The sequence below is a fragment of the Olea europaea genome, unplaced genomic scaffold, assembly GCF_002742605.1.
Source record: "Olea europaea var. sylvestris unplaced genomic scaffold, O_europaea_v1 scaffold638, whole genome shotgun sequence".
Taxonomy (NCBI): domain Eukaryota; kingdom Viridiplantae; phylum Streptophyta; class Magnoliopsida; order Lamiales; family Oleaceae; genus Olea; species Olea europaea.
This window is the reverse complement of record NW_019264746.1, coordinates 121,328-138,999: the sequence shown is the minus strand read 5'-3', so window position 1 is coordinate 138,999 and position 17,672 is coordinate 121,328. Positions and strand designations below refer to the sequence as shown.

The window sequence follows — 17,672 nt, the reverse complement described above, 5'->3', positions numbered from 1 at the left end:
CTTATCTCTACTGGCTGGTGTCTGACCTCCAAAATAACTCTTGATATCTATATGGCATCTTCCTCCCCAAGTTCAAAGATTTTCGAATCATCAGTGATGAGGAAAGTCTGACCTTTGATACGTTTCTCCCTTTGGTGATAAGAAAAGTTTGCCATCGGTTCTCCGATACTTAAGTCAGTATGAATTTTGAATGAAAATAAAAATACTAAATAATAAGAAGAGTTAGAAGACTTAAAAATAATATTTGTGGAGGTGGATGGTGTTCCAGCTATTGGTGATATCTCTATCGTCTAGGGTGTATAGCTTAGAGGCTCCATGCCTGAGAACCTTCATGATTAGGTACAGTCCTTCCCGATTTTCTGCAAGCTTTCTGGCACCAACTTCCTTGGTGTTCTGAAATACTCTTTGTAGCACCCACTCATTTTCCTTGAAGGTTCTAGTTCTCACTTGACTGTTGAAATGCTGGGCAATTTTCGTTGATAAGCAGCCATACAAGCTAAAGCTATTTCTCTTCACTCATCTGCCATATCTAACTTATGGCACAATTTGACTTAATTCTGCTCATCGATTGTCCATTCATACTGAAATGTTGGAGTGGCCTATTTCTATTGGTATGACTACTTCCATGCCATAAGCTAATGAGAAGGGTGTTTCCCTGGTAGGTTTTCGAATGGTGGTACGATAGGACCAAAGGACACCAGGCAACTTGTCTGCCCATTTTCCTTTAGCCTCTGATAGTCTTTCTTTAATGCCTTCATGATAGTCTTGTTGGGAGATTTGGCCTGACCATTGGTATGGGGATATTGCGGAGTGGAAAAGTTCAGCCTGATGTTCCATTCTTTACAGAAATTTTGAAACTCAGTGCTTATGAATTGTGACCCATTGTCGGTGACTATTTCCCTTGGGACTCCAAGCCTGCATATCACATTTTTCTAGATGAATTGGATAACTTCACAATGACATACTTTTGAGAGTGCCTTGACTTCAATCCATTTCGTGAAATAGTCTGTGACCGCTAGCATGAAAACTCGTTGTCTTGGAGCAGTGGGGAGTTTTTCGACAATGTCCATCCCTCATTTCATGAACGGCCAAGCTGAGGTTGAGTCGTTCTGGTGGAAGGTAGGAAACATTGGTGAATCGTTGGCATCTGTCACATTTTTTGACATGATTAACAGAGTCGGTCCACATTGTTGGCCAATAGTATGCAGTGGTAAGTGCACGTTGCGCCAAGCTCCGAGCTTCTGAGTGATTACCATATTTCCCTTGATAAAGTTCGGCCAAGACATACTTGACCTCTACGTTGTTGATGCATCAGAGATAGGGTCCAGAGAAAGATATTCTATACAACTTACCATCTATAACACAAAATCTAGCAGCCTTAGCCGTAGTTCATTGAGCTCCATTCTTGTCTATTGACAACTCGTCATTTTGGAGGTATCTGATGATCGGTGTCATCCAGGATTCCTCCTCAATTAAATGGAAACTTTTGTGCTCACCTGGTTTTTGAACCGCTAGCCTTTGCAAGTAAACTACTGGGATTACCTTACTTCGTTTCATCTTTATAGTTGCTCCAAGGCTGGCTAGTGCGTCAACTTAGATATTTTCAGTCCATGGAACTTAAGTGGTATAGAACTCATCAGATTTTTTGTAGAGCTGTTTGACTAACTCTAGGTAAGATGTCATCTTTGTGTCTTTAGCAAGGAAGTGCCCTGGATTTGGGTGACTCTGATCTCCTTCACTAAGACCAGTCTAGCAACAAGTGCTTCTTACTCTACTTCATTGTTAGTTGCCTTGAATTCACACCTAACCGCCCACTCTATCTGATCTCCTTTCGACAATGTTAAGACGATGCCAAGCCCTACACTATTGATGTTGCTTAACTCATCTACCTAGAGTGTCCATATGCCTATTGTCGATCCATCTATCAGGACAAGAGGTTCATTTTAGGCTAAAACCTTAGAGTTAGGTGCAAAATCAGCAATGAAGTTGTAAGTACCTAATATTTTATGACAGTGCGGGGTGTAAAGGAAATATCATATTGATTTAATTCGACGGTCCATTTGGTTAGTCGTCCAGACAACTCAGGTTTGTGGAATATTTGTGTTTAGCGAAAATGATGTCATGACTACTACTGAATGGCTCTGGAAGTAGGCCTTAGCTTTCGAGCTGCACTAAAAGTGACAAGGCTAATTTCTCCAATTGGCTATAGGGTTTCTGCATCTGGTAATGGCTTGCGGACATATTAAATGGGGAGTTGCTTTCCGTCTTCTTTACAGACCAAGACTGCATTAACAGCCGTCTTTGATACTGCCAAGTAAATGTAGAGTTGTTCTTCATCTTTTGAACTTCCTTAATACAAGTCTTATAGCAAGCCTTTGAACTTCCTTAATATAAGTTGGAGATGGAATGTTAATGATTGATTGGATTTGGTCCAGATTTGTCTCGATTCCCCGCTGGTCACTAAGTAACCTAGGAACTTGCAAGATGATACTTCGAATGAACACTTGGACGTATTAAGTTTCATGTTGAACTTCTTTAGAACCTCGAAAGATTGCTTAAGGTGGTCTATGTGTTGCCCTGTAATCAAAGAATTCACTAGTATATTGTCAATGTAGACTTCCATGGATTTTCCAAGTTGATCAGCAAACATGCGATTCACTAGCCGTTGATATGTTTCTCCCGTATTTTTGAGTCCAAATGGCTTGACCTTGTAGCAGAATGCGCTTCACTCTGTCACCAAAGTAATTTTTTCTTGGTCAGTTAGGTGCATCAGTATCTGGTTGTACCCGAAAAAAGTATCTATAAAGCTTAGAAGCTGATATCCAGCTGTTGAGTGGACCATCATATCTATATGTGGAAGAAGATAGTTGTTCTTTGAATATGCATTGTTCAAGTCTGTGAAAATCGATGCAAACTCTCCACTTACGATTTTTCTTTTTAACCACGACGACATTAGTTAGCCAATTTGGGTAGTAAACTTCTCGTAAGGAACCTGTTTCTAAAAGTTTTTGGACATCTTCATTAATGATGCGATTTCTTTCGGGTGCGAGTCTTCTTCGCTTCTGTTTGATCGGAATGTAATAATGGAGATCAACATTTAATTTGTACGTTATTATCTCTAGGTTAACACAGCTCACGTCAGTGTGGGACCAAGCGAAACAGTCATGGTGATCCACGATAAACCTGATAAGGCGCTGCCTAAACACTGGCTCTAGCCTTGCCCCGACTTGAGTTTTGTGTTCTAAGAAGTCAGGGTAGAACTGTACTTCAACTTGCTCTTCCACATCTGGTTGGTCTAGGATGGACGGCCGAGATTGCCATAATTGCTATAAAGGAGATCAGTCAGAGCGTAGTGAATTTTTGTAACACTCTCTGGAATCTCTTTGGTCACCAATAATCTCTTTTATGCCCCATTTGGTCGAGAGACGGAGTACCTGATGAAACGTTGATGGTACGGCCTTCATTTCATAGATCTAGGGCCTCCCCGAGATAATATTATTTGTTGACAGGCTATTCATTACGAGGAATCAGGTGTGGAGGTTAAATCCTTCTGCATACATGGGCAGAACAATCTCGCCTAGAGTATTCTTTTGCTTACTGTTGAAACCGATTAGCATTGTCGTTCGCGTGTAATGTTTTCTTTTGGAATTTCCTTAGCCTTAATGGTTTCTAGGAAAAGTATGTTTGTACTACTGCCGTTATCTATGAAAATGCACTTGACCAAGCAGTTGGCGATGTTCAAAGATATGACCAAAGCATCACAGTGTGGATTTAGTAGCTGGGTAGCCTCAGATGTTATAAAGCTAATGATCTATGGTGGGTTTGACTAACTTATTTGGTTTGGACTTTGATAGATGTGAGTTGCTTGACGCCCTTGCCTTCGTGTCACTGTCCTTGTTATCCCACTAACTTTCGATCCATCAATGATAAAGTTAATGGTTCGATCATGTAATGGTGCGGCGTTGTTCGGAGCCTTGCTTACCATACGGGTTGTTATTGTCATCTAGCAACGTTCTCTTTTCCTTTATTGGTTAGAAGGTCCATAAGATGTCCCTGCTTCAATAGTTCAACTACTTCTAATCTTAAGGCAATGCAATCATCTGTTTGGTGGCCATGTTTGATGTGAAACTCCCACCATTTACTTTCATCTCCCTGGTCACTAGAGCTTTTCATCTTTTTGGGCAAATTTACTGTCCTGCCCATCCCCTTTAGCACCACAATTAGTTCTATTGGCCTGATAGAGAGGTTGTATTTAGGGATCCCAACCTTTGTTCCTACGAAAGGTCGTTCAATTGGCCTGGGTAGCTGTCTGCGCTTGGTGTTCTTCCTGTCCGAAAGGGAATAAGTATCGGCGGGCTATTTCTCCGCCCTGTTTTGTCATCGTGGCCCTTTTCAAGGGAGTTGACGTCTGGTGAAACTAAAGTTATCATCATCCTCTTTCTATTTACTCTGAGCCCAAATTTTAGCCAAGACATCTTCCATCGTACTGCATGGGTATTTGGTTAGTTCTTTAAACAAATCAGTGTTTGGGAAGAGCCCCTTTCGAAAAGCAGAAATAGCAATTTGTTGGTTGTAGCTAGTAATGGAAACTTTCTCCCGGTCGAATCATCCAACAATTCCCTTAGTGACTCATTTCCTCCATTCACTATATGATAGATGTCATCAGATCACTTTCCAAGTTTTCTGCCGCTTACAAATTGTTCAACAAAAGTATCAGTTAGTTGGGCGAATGATGATATAGAATTATTAGGAAGGTTGATATACCATTGTAGGGCCGACCCTACAAGTTTGGAGCAAAACCTTTTACACATGCAAGTCTCTCGAAGGTCTCTTGGTATAGCGGCAGTAAACATTCTCTGTCTATATTGAGCTATATGATCGTCCGGATCAGCTGTCTCATCGTAGAGCTTCATATTAGGGAAGCTAAACTTTTTGTGCATTTTCACCAAGGCAATTTCATCGACAAAGGGAGAGTCGACGAAACAACTGGTTGCACTCTTTTTGATAGGTGCTGACATTCTTAGGATACGTTGGACCATGGCTTTGATCACCACTAATTTTCGCACGAACATTGGATCTTATCCATTAGTAGGCTGTGGTTGTGCATCTTTAGAACCTGGCAAATTGGACATACGAACCAATGGTCCTAAGTCCATTTTGATCAAGTGAAGGAGTCCGCCGTGATGGACGTACCAAAGTTGAATCGGATATCAAGGATTCCACTCTTTCTTGAGGTTTTGGTTCTCTACACAGATGGCATCATTCTCCGCTTCTAGCTTTTTCAGTTTTTGTGAATTCTATTTTGTCAACTCGATGAGTTGGGCTAGCTATGCAGTAACTTCGCTAGACGGAGCAGTAGGTTGAGAGTGTGTGGAGGCAGGATGAACAGCACTCTGCTGAATAGCTGCCAACTGGATCGATCAGATCGAATGGCTAGACGGTTGTTGGCACAATAGTGGTAGGATGGATAGGACGGACTAACGGTGTAGTGGTTGGTAGAGCAGTAGCATAACTGTCTCCCTGTTGCATTGTTGCTTCCACCTCCTGACGGATCACTCATTATGCTTCTTGACGAGCCATTTCTTTCCAAGTATAATCAGCGAAGCCGTCGGTATGATGGATTTCAGAAGTTCCTGACATGGCGAGGATGATTGGTGAATAGTAATGGTGAGAGTCTAGTCCGTAAGAATGATTGCTAAGGTCCCACAGTGGGCGCTAAATTGTAGACGGTAGATTCTACAACTGAGAAAATCGGATCAAGTAGGCCATTAGCAATCCTGCGGAATTGAAGAAAAATAGAACGAAAAAAATGACTACAATAAGATTTTAAGAGAGCACCGATGTGGTGCCGGCCGAAAACCTTCCAATGATCAAGTTAATAAAACTCGTCAAAAGTTGTATAAATGCCAGATGAAAAGAAAGAAGAAGTGAATTAGAGTAGAGTAGGTTGAGATACCTGAACGCTTGACTGACCACAAATTTATAGGAGTTGGATAACCATCTAGGCGGGATTGGTGGGGATTCTCCGAGATTACGCGGTTGGTTGGAGCTAAATTTGCTTCGATCTGTTCATTTGAGATATCAGAGCCATTTATAGATAACTCTTACCGAATCTGGATAAGTCATAACATGATTTATCTTGAAAATAAATTATTAGAGATTTCGAATTGACATGTGGGTCTTGGATTACGTATTCGGATCGATTGTTATAATGAGTTGGGCCAAGAATGGTGCAGTTGGACCATTCGTGGACCCGATTTTATGGTTTGGGCGGCTTGAACTAGTGAATTAATTTTTACCACTACATTGCACAAAACGTGTATCTTAAGTTAGTAATTATACAAGTGGACAAAGAGATGATGCTCTATCGATTTTTGTGTTTGTCCAAATTTTAAGGTCGACAGCCACAATTATTTGAACCAACACATTTTGCGAGACAAGAATATTTCTATATAAAGGAACTTTGAATTCATAGTTTGTCGGATCGTCCCTTAAGTGCTGCATAATTTTTTACTTAAGTTAAAGCACGCTAGGTTATTTATTCTTGTGGTAAAAGAGATCTGTAGCACAAAACAAACTTTAAAGAGGGCCTTTGTAATTTTTGAATCGAGAAATTACATTGGGAGTATCTCCTTAATTGGTTCCGAACAGTAATTAATTTGGCATGTTCACATAAAAATTAATTTACATTTTTACCTTCAACATGTAATTGTTTCATTTTTTGGTTAGGGGTATGGTAACTAAAGACAGCAAATATTTCCACATGCAATCCGACTTAGGCGTGAGGTCTTACATGTCATGAATGCAACAAAAACTTGGACCTTCGAGGGCAAATGTCATGTGATCTGCGAACTAGTTGTAATGAGTTAAGACCTTATTAAGTTTTCATATGAGCTCTATTTTTGGCGCGTTTGAGCCCCATTTTTATTTAAGAATGTATTTCGAAACGGTAGATTGATGGAGAATGTAAGGTTAAAAAATAAGAAAAAGTTTTGAATTTGCGTGTAATATTATTTTATTAAAAAATGTGTGATTGAAAATAAGAAAGAGAAAAATATACTTTGAAAATAACGGGATCAAACAATGACCTTATTTTTTTTTTTTTGAGAAAATTTGCAATAGTTACATTTTGTATATTAAGAAGATTACGTATTGGTCAATTCTAAACGAGCCCATCTCATTGACTCAACCATAACAAGAATAATGATCTAGGCCTTTCATGGACGATCAAATCAAGTTATCCATTTTTACTGGAGTTTTGAGTATATGCCAATGGTCATTGAAGCCATAATCTTATGGTAACAATCACTTTACACTTCAATAAGAATGTGAAGGTTAAATCTTACACGTCGTTATTAAGTTTTAACATGTCAACACACGACGTTATTTATTACTTCAAGTCAGTAAAATTCGTAATTAATAAATTTGGGTTAACCATACAATTTAAGCTTGAAACCTGACTGAAATTAAAGTTACATTACGTTTTCTTATCTGAATGTGCTTTCCAATTCATCAGTTTTATTGACTTGGCATAATGAGAGCCTGTTTGGGCCCGATTTTTTCACCCAAAAAATTAATTTTTTGACCATTATTTCACTATTCCAACCGTCATATTTGACTTCGTCTTTCACAGGTGGACCCCACTTTTCTCCTAACGGTAAAAAAATCAATTTTTAAAATCACTCCCAAACAGACTCTGAATAAAGTCGTTTGAAGACACGTTGGCAAATCATAAAATTTTCACTATTCTTTTTAATAGAATGATTGCACATGAAACAATTAAAACTAAATAATTTATTACTGTAAAAAAAAAAAAATAATTCTGGTGATCATTGTATTAATTACTCAAAAACTTGGACAATTGACATAATTAACCAAAACCAAACGTATCAATAACTTCAAAGAAAGAAAGACAGCAGCCAGAGAGAGAATAATTTTATTTTTATTTTTATTTTTTATATCGCGCTCATTTGCAAATGCGTAAAAATCCTTCAAGGGAGCCCTAGAACGGTCGAAACATCTAATAATCCCGTTTTATTCTCCAATTACTCTTCTTTTCAATAATTTCAAAATTCTTCGATCCCATTTCTAATTAATCTTAAATCTTAACCATTTTCTCCTCTCTAGGCGTAGATTTTTTGAAAAACCCTAACCCCAAAAATTCGCATCAATTTATACACATATAACTACGTAGAATTCACAGTTTCTGTTGGATTAGGATTTAGCTATGAGTTCAAGAGCGAGATATCCACCGCCGGGGATGGGAGGCGGCCGAGGTGGCGGTACTGGGGGAATGAACATGAATACTGGACCAAACTATGGGTTTCAGCCAAGAAATCCTACTCAGCAGTACGTGCAGAGGAGTCCTGCACCGAATAATCAGGCATTTCAGAACCCTCAGCCACAGCAGTTCATTCGAAGGGCTCAGCTTCCGTCGCCGGCCGATACGGCCGGCAATGAGGTCGACAGGGCCATGCATTCGGAAGCTATAGATTCAAGGTTAGAACCAGGTCCTGCTTTGTTTTACGAAAGAAATTGTTTTCCTTATTAGTCAGTGTTTTTTTTTTCCCCAGAGGTAGGATTATGAGCTTATCAAGGAAATTCTGGAAATTTTTTGAGCTGCAATATTGATTGTGCGATTGGTCTGTATTTGGCTAGTTTTGATTTTATGAATGATTCCAAGAGGAGAACTATCCTGTCTGCTGCGCAATAGTTCAGAAATCTTTGCCTTTCTAATGCTTGCCATTACTTGGTTTCAAATTATTTTGAGCTGCAATATTGAATGTGCGTGGTCTGTATATGACTAGTTTTGATTTCGTGGATGGTTCCGTGTTGATGATAACTATCCTGTCTACTATGCTTTACTTCCAAAAAGTCTACTTATAGTTATTACTATTACTTTGTTTTGTACTCTGAGGAGCTGTCATCTTATTAACCCGAATTCATTTTTTCCTCCGAAGTGATTATGTTTTGTGAATCTTTTTATTAGAAATTGGAAATGGAGCGTGCTGATGATGGATTTCATGAAATTCAAGGATACATTGACAAAACTATGGGATTATACATCTTACTTTAAAAATGCTGGGAAGGGGAATCTTGTTGCTATTTTTTGATTCGCTATTCTTGTTTCTTCCTATGATTTATGCCCTAAGTTCGTCATCAATTTTTTTTTTTCGATTTTTATATTTATATTTATTTTATTTTATTTTTTTGAGTTGAACGTTGTAAAAGCTGCTTTCTGTTTCTTGTTTCTGTGTTTTAAAATTTCTAATGTGTACAAATATTCTTGTTTCACACAATTTTACCCATCATTCTCTATTTTCATCTTCAGTTCACAAGATTGGAAGGCACAATTAAAGCCACCACCATCTGATAACCGTTACAGAACAGAGGTAAAGAATCTAAAGATTCAAAATGTCGTATGTAATTTGCACCTCGTTTCATTTTATCTTGGAATACTTTTTGGTTTAAACTTCGAGGCATATTTTAATTGCTAAAATTTATTGGATAAGGTTACGTGTAAAAATACGTTTGTTTGTGATAATAAATGTAAGGATTTAGAGTCAACAGTGTCAAACAATCTGTTGAAATACAAGTTTTTATTTAGGATTATTTCTCTTAATACTTAAGAGGGATGGATAACCAAGATTTTAGGACCAAAGAAAAAATATGAGGCATTAGCCAAATGTGACTTAACAGATAGTCGTTTAATTGTACTCAATTTTTCTCAATGTTACTAAATTTGGGGCTGTTCAACCCGAAATTGGGAACTGGGCGAGGAGTTGGTCCATTTATGTGTTATAAATCGGATATAGAAAATTTGGTAAAAAAATAAATACTCAACTTACCAGTTCACAGTTGAACTGGCTGAACCAGTCATGGTTTTCCCAACTTAAACGGTTGTCTTCCAAAAAATTTCACAAGCCTCACCATGCCAGCTTTATGACCAATCAGTATCTATTACTCCTTTTGAAGATGTTTATTCTCTAATCTCTTTAGTGGTCTTCCACGGGGACTAACTATAAAGTGTCCCATCCTACTACCTCCAGCGAAGTAAATTTTCAATGTTTGCCACCTTGCCTTATTCTTTATTTTCTTTATTTTATTTGTTCTTATTAAACTTGTTAATAAATTTAATTAATAAGCATTAATTTAAATTTACTTTGAAATTGAATTAGTTATATGAAAATTTAAAACCTCTTCTAATTTTTAGTGTTTATACATCTATTTATTTTTTGCATCTGGTGTAAATCTAGTTCAACCTTGTTTGTACCTTTTGACCTTTTTTGGTTCAATGTCCAAGTTTCAAGATGCTTTTTTCTCATAACCAACATCTCCGAGGAAAATCGTAATTACTAAGATTAAGCAAAATAACACTGCCGTAGTTGTCATTTTTTACAGCTGCTTCATTTGGCGGCTTTACATGCTCTATATATTGTTTCTTCTTAAGTGTTGCTTTCTTAATTTGCACGTTTTCTTTTTGTATTGAGTTCCTTCTCCAATTTATTTGCTGAAAAGTGATTATGGAAATATTTCCTTGTAGCTTATTTCCTAGTCTAATTAGGAATCAATATTTTCCCTTTTATTATAAGATTTTATATTCTTTTATTTTTCTTTTTCTATTGATAGGATTGCACTCCTTTATTATAGGATTCATTATGTAATAAATTACTTTGTCTAAATTGCAAGTTGGTATAAGAGGAAGCTTGATCCATATCAATTTTGGCTGTATCATCTATCATTGACGAACCTTTATCTCTAGCAATCCTCTAACTTGCATAGGCTTGGGCATTAGCTGGGTCGGCCTGAGCATTTCAATTCTTGAAACTATTCATTGCACTTCGAATATTTCGTTAATAAAACTTTTCAGGTTCGCATTACTATTTTAATCGAACTTGACCTTGATGGTTTTGGTTTGGGTTTGGGTTCAGTACTATTCATAATATATATATTTTTAAATATGTGAGCGGACAATACAAGTAATCTTTTCAATATCTAGCAGAAATATAAGAAATAATATACATCATCAAACAATATCCAATATCTACCAAAATATTCCATCAAATGGCATCCAAATATCTAGCAAAATATGCCATCAAATGGCATCCAATATCTAGTAGAGCATAACACCAAATTACATATCTAAAGAACAAATTAAAAATTAGAAACCGGTAAAAAGGAGTACTAGATTCTACAAATGCTAAAAAAAGTAAATTTATTTAGTTGAAAATGACATAATAATTAGCATTGTCAACTTTTTTTCCATCTCATCATTTCCTTTTGCATCCTATTAGGTCATAGGGCCAGTGTGAATAAATTGTGCTCACTCCGCCTCATAAAAATAGTCCTTTTTTTTTCACACAGATTAAAAAATTTAGTTAATTATAGTTGAAATAATAAATTTTACTATCATTTTTCCTAATATATCCTTACGTTAATGCAATCAGTATAATTAAATTGTATGTGATAACAAAACATATTAAATATTGGCATATTAGGAAACTAATAGATTAACTATTCTCTCAAATGAGAAACAGGACTATAATTTGGGACATGCGAAAAAGGAAAACAGGATTATCTCTATGATATGGAGGGAGTAAAAAATATAAATTTATAAAAAAGAACAAACTTGGTTTCAGAGTCGGTATCTCCAGTGTTGGTTCAAGAACCAAGAATCATTCAAGAATTGATCAATTGTAGATTTCGGTTACTAATATTTTTTGAAATGAATTGGAACGTCTAGTTTCGATTTGAGAGGTTTAGTTCATTAAAATGTCAATCCTTAATCCTGTATCTCACTTCGGCAAACCTCAATGTCTATCTTGCTTTGACGAACTTCTATCCTTCATTTCGCTCCAACTAGCCTTTACCCTCTATGTCACTCCGATGATCCTCTACCCTTGAGCCTATTTTTGAGTGATTTTGAGAATTGATTTTTTGACCGTTAGGAGAAAAGTGGGTCCACCTGTGAGAGGAGTTAAATATGACGGCTGGAATAGTGAAATAACGGTCAAAAAATCAATTTTTTAGACCAAAAATACTACTAAATAGGCTGTAGGGTGATAACTTGCAAAAATTCAAGAATAAACCAAAAAAAGAAAGGGAAGAGAGAGAGAGAGAGAGAGAGAGAGAGAGAGAGAGAGAAACCAAGAGCTCTCATCTTTCTGCCATATATTGTAATGTTCAAAAATTGTAGAATAGTTCTGTACAAGATTTTTTTCGCAAATTGTAGAAAGGACCCATCCTTGCAAACTCTAGGTTGATTTAACATTTTCAGTGAAGTCTAAGTTGAACTTAAAACCTTAGTGAAGTATCCTTGCCCCATATGTAACCTCTCTGCTGTGTTGACCTATGCCTTCCATGGAGCCATTCCCTAGGCAATGCAACGGCTCTTCCTGTGTTAACCAGGCTTCAGTTAGGTGTGCGAAGGCTAGACAAGCTTCTACGTGTGCAAAATTTTTTGTGTATGAATCCTTCTCTTTGTGTGAAGACCGCTCATGCTAATTTTCAACCAGTCATTGACAACCTCGTGTTGTAGTTGGAGCTATTGCAAATCTCCATAGTTGCTGTGCCTGCCTCTCAACCCTGGTTGGATTCTCTGTATGGCATTGAGTTTGGACCTCAGATTTGGGTATTGTGGTTATCTAGTCCTTGTTTGTGCTCCATTGTAATGTCATTTTGGGAGGAAATGTATTTTGGAGTAGTGATTTTTTAAAGAATGTGTGGTTAAAACATAAAGAGAAGTTTTGATTTTATGTGTAATATTATTTTATTGAAAAATGTGTGATTCAAAAAAAAAAGAGAAAAATGCATTAAAATTAAAATTGAGCCTAAGCACGGGCTTTATTTAGGTTGATGCTTGTTATGGTTATTTTTCAGCTTCTTCTAGTTATTTGGACTGCCTTCATTAATTTGATTGTGGGTGGTAAATATTTCAGAAATTATTCTCCTCTATTTTTAAAAATTGTAATTTTGAAGTTTACCAATTATGCAACTTGATCCTTGAGGTTTCAAAATCTTGCATATTAGCCCCTGAGCTTTCAAATTTATGAATGTTGGTCCCTAAGGTTTTAGAATCTTGCATATTAGTCGATGAACTTTTGAAAAACTTAGATTATCTAAAATTTCGAAGTAGAGAAAGTCCGTGATGTCTCTATCCGTGACAAATTGATTCATAAGCTTTAGTATAACCGTAGTTCACCTCCTCGTTGGTCTAGAGACCTCTCTCCATCATCCTAATTATGTGTGATTGCTGTTCCCTTGGAATGCTATTTATTTGGTCGGGATTGATTTTATGGTGTTGTGATTGAGTTGTTTTTGGTCGGTTCTTGAAGTATCAAATATTAGATTCCTATTCAAAAGTTTTTTTTGCTACAAATATTGTTGGACCTTCTACTACCTCTAACCTTTTGGTGGTTTTGAGATTAAAATTCAGTGATGCATGACTCTTCATATTAGCTCACCAAATTGTTTGGTCGGGATTATTTTCTGTTCTTGCTGCTAGACACCCTCTGAAATTTTTTTCAGTTATGCATGACTTCTCGTATTGGCTGACCAGCCCTTTGGTACTCCTTAGTGGTTTGACAGATTGGACTTGTCTACCTCTATTTTTCCACGGAGACTATATATATAGAGGGTGAAGTACCTTCTTGTGGTGGTCGACCCTCCCATTTGAAAACCTAAGATCTGTCTACCCCTTTCAGTTTTCATTGTGCATTCGTAGCTTTTGCTATGTGTGCAAGCCTTCTAGTTAATGGGATAGGTTTTTGGCTTTCTATTTGTCGATTATTTGCTGATGTGTATGAAGGGCTTTGCTGTTTTTGAAGATTTTGCTCCCTCTTGTGCATGCTATTTGTGCATGAGTTTCCATCTTTTGGTGATGATTTTATGGTATTCGTGTATCTTAAGTAATACGTCGTGCAAGACAATATAACTAAGGGGACGATTGGAACCAGTAGAGAATGGGAGGTTTTTAATACTTGGAGTTGCAATCAGGGTCGAGTAACGGTTTTAAAATAGCGGGCTATTCTATACATCATCATTTAAGTTGAGCACGTGAGATATCGACACACTAACTTGAGAGGGAGAGTTAGAATATGAGTTATGGAAATATTTCTTTCTAGCTTATATGTTAGTCTAATTAGGAATTAATATTATTCATTTTTGTATATGATTTATATTCTTTCCTTTTTATTGCCTTCTATTACAAGGATTGTACTTAGGGTTGGCAACGGTTCGGTTATGGGTCGGTCCGGCCAAAATCATTACCGCACCACCAATTTTTGGACCATACTATAACCGCACCATAATCACGTAAATCGGTTCGATTTCGTTCGGTTCGGCACGGTTCGGTTCGGTTAATAACCACGAAAATAAATTATTTTTTTTAGGTTCATCTGTCAAATTGATATAAAACAATTTATGAAAAAAGTCAATGAAAACAAAAACACAATATTCAAAACGAAAATGCAAACATTATCCAAAATTTCAATTGTAAAATACAAATTTAATAAACAATCTTATAAATTTAACAATACTAAATTTTTCCTTCATTCTTAATTGTTGTGCATCGAAGTTACTTGATTCATTCTTCCCCACAAGTTTTACTAGTGTAGATCAACACTCAAAGTTGATTCATATATAGTAAATAAGAAATTTAAGTAGAGAATAAAACGATACTACCTATTCCAGAATAGTCTTAACTAAGATTTAAATAAAAAAAAAATTTACCTCTTCGTCAGCTTCCTTCTCGCTAAACGTTGCACAAGCTCAAGAGTATGATGAAGAAGTAGAATTTTCTACCCATAATAGAAAAAAATTAACAATAAAAGGAGCTGTGCGTGAGTTTGTGGTCTGTGGAGAGTAGGGTTTGCATTTATATACTGTTATACTAATGCTATTATTATGGGTTAATGGTAAGTGGGTTGGCCGGCTGAGTCATTTAGATGTAATGGGGGGATTTTGTTTTGGACTAGATAGAAAAGTAGTGTAAAGCTCAATAATCAATTTTTTTTTTTTTTTTTTTTTTTTTAAAAGCGGTAATCGGTTCGGTTTTGGTTCGACGGTGTAAATACCATACCCGCACTGACACGAACCGGTTCATAAAAATAAAAACTATATCCGCCCCATTGCACCATCGGTTCGATTTTTTTCGCCCCATTCGATTCGGTTAACCGCTGTTTTCGATTTTGACGGTTCAAATTGCCATCCCTAATTGTACTCCTATAGATAGGATTGATTGAGTATTTAATAAATATTTTCGCCTAAATTTCAAGTTAATGCATTAGGTCTAAATCAAAGGTCTTATCTCTTATTTTGGATAGTTAAATGTATCTTTTCTAAATTTGGTGGTCGATCAAGCTTGATGAAGTGGTCTTTCATGTACCCTAACACAAATAAATTTCACGTTTATTTAATTGATTATTTGGAAAACTCAAGCCAAGATTTAAACCTAGTCACAATGGTGAATGAATAAGCAGCATTTTAGTGGTTTACTGCTTTTTGAATTGGATAGCTCTTAGAAGAGGGGAAAAAATACATATTAAATTAATTAGAGGAGGATGTGTAGGTTCAACAACAAAAGGAAACTAAGTCTACTAAACAAACTTGATGTGGTTTACGTCAATGCCTTTTTGCCATTCTTTTCAATCCACAGTTATCTCTATTGAAAGGTCTAATGAAATCTAATACTTTGCAGTTGTCTGATGCCATGTTTAGTTTAGGTCACCTATCCTTCTTTTAGACATTTTCCCTGTTTTTGGCCTTTTCTGAAAGCAAAGTGGCTTTCACGTTGTACTTCTTTGTAAAATAACCATTTTAATCTGTTTTGCATCATAATGCTTGTCCTTGGATTGCCAAAAATTAGCAAAATGTTGGAAATCTTGTTGGAACACGTATGTCCGTGTTATGTACATGTCATAATGTGTTTGTTTCCGATGTATTTTGGACTTGGACAGCTGTCGATACTCTGGATCCAGGCTGGCTTCAGAATGTTCATCAATTTTCTTTGTAACGTTTGTCGATTTGTTAACCTTTCTTTTGCTTCCTTTGGTGGCTGGTTAATGGAAGTGTGTAGCAGATGTCATGCTGAGAATAAGAGAGAGATATTGAGTCTAGATGTTTATGACAGCTGGCTATCCACGTGCAGCATTTTGTCTAAGACAAGTAGATCCTGGCATCCTGCTTGCTTATTTATCTTGTTGTCTGCATAGTTAATTTATTAACTAAATTGCCTGCAGAATATAGTTCATCGGATCTCAATGAAGATTATTTGGGTTCTAATTTGTGTTTTGTACTTGCCAATTGTTTGTTCTTATAGCTGTGAATTTATGTGCATCAACTGCTAAGATTTTGAGAAGCACAACCAGTCTTTCCACAATGTTTTAGACTATCATTTGTTTGGATATGTGGCCATATTAGCATTTACTATTACTATTTGCCTTGCAGGATGTAACAGCTACTAAAGGAAATGAATTTGAAGACTACTTTTTGAAGCGCGAGCTGCTTATGGGAATATATGAGAAGGGATTTGAGAGACCTTCTCCAATTCAGGAGGAGAGTATTCCAATTGCTCTCACTGGAAGTGATATCTTGGCTAGGGCAAAAAATGGAACTGGGAAAACTGCTGCCTTTTGCGTTCCTGCCCTGGAGAAAATTGACCAAGATAACAATGTTATTCAAGGTTTCCTTATTTATTTGATACTTCTTGTGAATATGGCATCTCTATACCCTACCTTGTCGAATTTGACTTCTTTAACAGAAGAATGTCAGGGAAGAAGAATTGATTCAAATTCAAGAATGGGTGCAAATTAATTCTTTTTTTTTTCTCTTGTGAAAATGAGAGCTTATTGAGAGCTGAAATTGAGTTTAAGATAAATGAATTAGTGATAGTTGCTACCACTATTTTTTTCCCAAGTTAGAGTCGACTCAGTTATGCCATTACATGATATCCTTTTAAAAAATCATATGAAGATGTTTATTTGGGATAGCAGATACGGATAGTTACAAGATTGCTCTTAGTCATTTACATCACATATACTCATTAATGCAGTATCTGAGTGAACTTCTAGACAATTAATTTCTCAGTTTGACCTTTTCTCATTTATTGGCTCCAGTTATATCTTTGCTACGATCAGTTTTTAAATTATTCAGTTCTAATATTGCATCTTTCCAATTTGCACTATTGCAGTTGTTATTCTTGTCCCAACACGAGAATTAGCTCTTCAGACATCACAAGTTTGCAAAGAGCTTGGGAAGCATCTAAAAGTTCAAGTCATGGTTACAACTGGTGGAACTAGCTTAAGAGATGACATAATGCGTTTGTATCAACCAGTTCACTTGCTTGTTGGAACTCCAGGGAGAATCCTTGATCTTGCTAATAAGGGTGTTTGCGTTTTGAAAGATTGCTCTATGCTTGTGATGGATGAGGTATGAAAATGTTTTGATATATCTTTATTTTCGCAATTAGCTCTCTATTTTATTTATCTATCTATTTTTTTTGAGGATGAGTCAATCAAATTAGAAGTGAAATGTTATTGTTCTTTTATCAGTATTTGTTATTGGGAGGCTGGAAGCATTCCTTACTAGTTTCCATTTCTTCAGCACCACCAACCCCTCCCCTCCCCTTCCCCTCGGTTTAACTCTTATCCTCAGAGGGGGGGGCGGGGGGGGGG

The 17,672-nt window shown here is 36.6% G+C and overlaps 2 protein-coding genes across 2 annotated transcripts; one reads left to right on the top strand and one right to left on the bottom strand.

Moving 5' to 3' along the window:
- Nucleotides 1–231: 231 nt before the first annotated feature.
- Nucleotides 232–837, bottom strand: LOC111389999. The gene is made up of 2 exons (XM_023014986.1): nt 583–837; nt 232–462 (listed from the first exon to the last, which is right to left on the bottom strand). Exons 1-2 carry the CDS (start codon nt 835–837, stop codon nt 232–234), a joined length of 486 nt encoding a protein of 161 aa, XP_022870754.1.
- Nucleotides 838–7,936: 7,099 nt separating this feature from the next.
- Nucleotides 7,937–17,448, top strand: LOC111390001 (DEAD-box ATP-dependent RNA helicase 6-like). Its single transcript, XM_023014987.1, has 4 exons — nt 7,937–8,499; nt 9,332–9,392; nt 16,447–16,681; nt 17,189–17,448. Exons 1-4 carry the CDS (start codon nt 8,228–8,230, stop codon nt 17,431–17,433), a joined length of 813 nt encoding a protein of 270 aa, XP_022870755.1. The 5' UTR covers nt 7,937–8,227; the 3' UTR covers nt 17,434–17,448.
- Nucleotides 17,449–17,672: the final 224 nt, after the last annotated feature.

What these genes read in the sequence shown, in the direction of transcription:
- LOC111390001 (XM_023014987.1), top strand. Translation starts at nt 8,228, where the DNA reads ATGAGTTCAAGAGCGAGATATCCACCGCCGGGGATGGGAGGCGGCCGA. An exon ending in ATAACCGTTACAGAACAGAG is followed by an intron (nt 9,393 to 16,446) that starts GTAAAGAATCTA and finishes TTTGCCTTGCAG; the next exon opens with GATGTAACAGCTACTAAAGG. An exon ending in AGATAACAATGTTATTCAAG is followed by an intron (nt 16,682 to 17,188) that starts GTTTCCTTATTT and finishes GCACTATTGCAG; the next exon opens with TTGTTATTCTTGTCCCAACA.
- LOC111389999 (XM_023014986.1), bottom strand. Translation starts at nt 837, where the DNA reads ATGGAACATCAGGCTGAACTTTTCCACTCCGCAATATCCCCATACCAA. An exon ending in TAGGCCACTCCAACATTTCA is followed by an intron (nt 463 to 582) that starts GTATGAATGGAC and finishes AAAATTGCCCAG; the next exon opens with CATTTCAACAGTCAAGTGAG.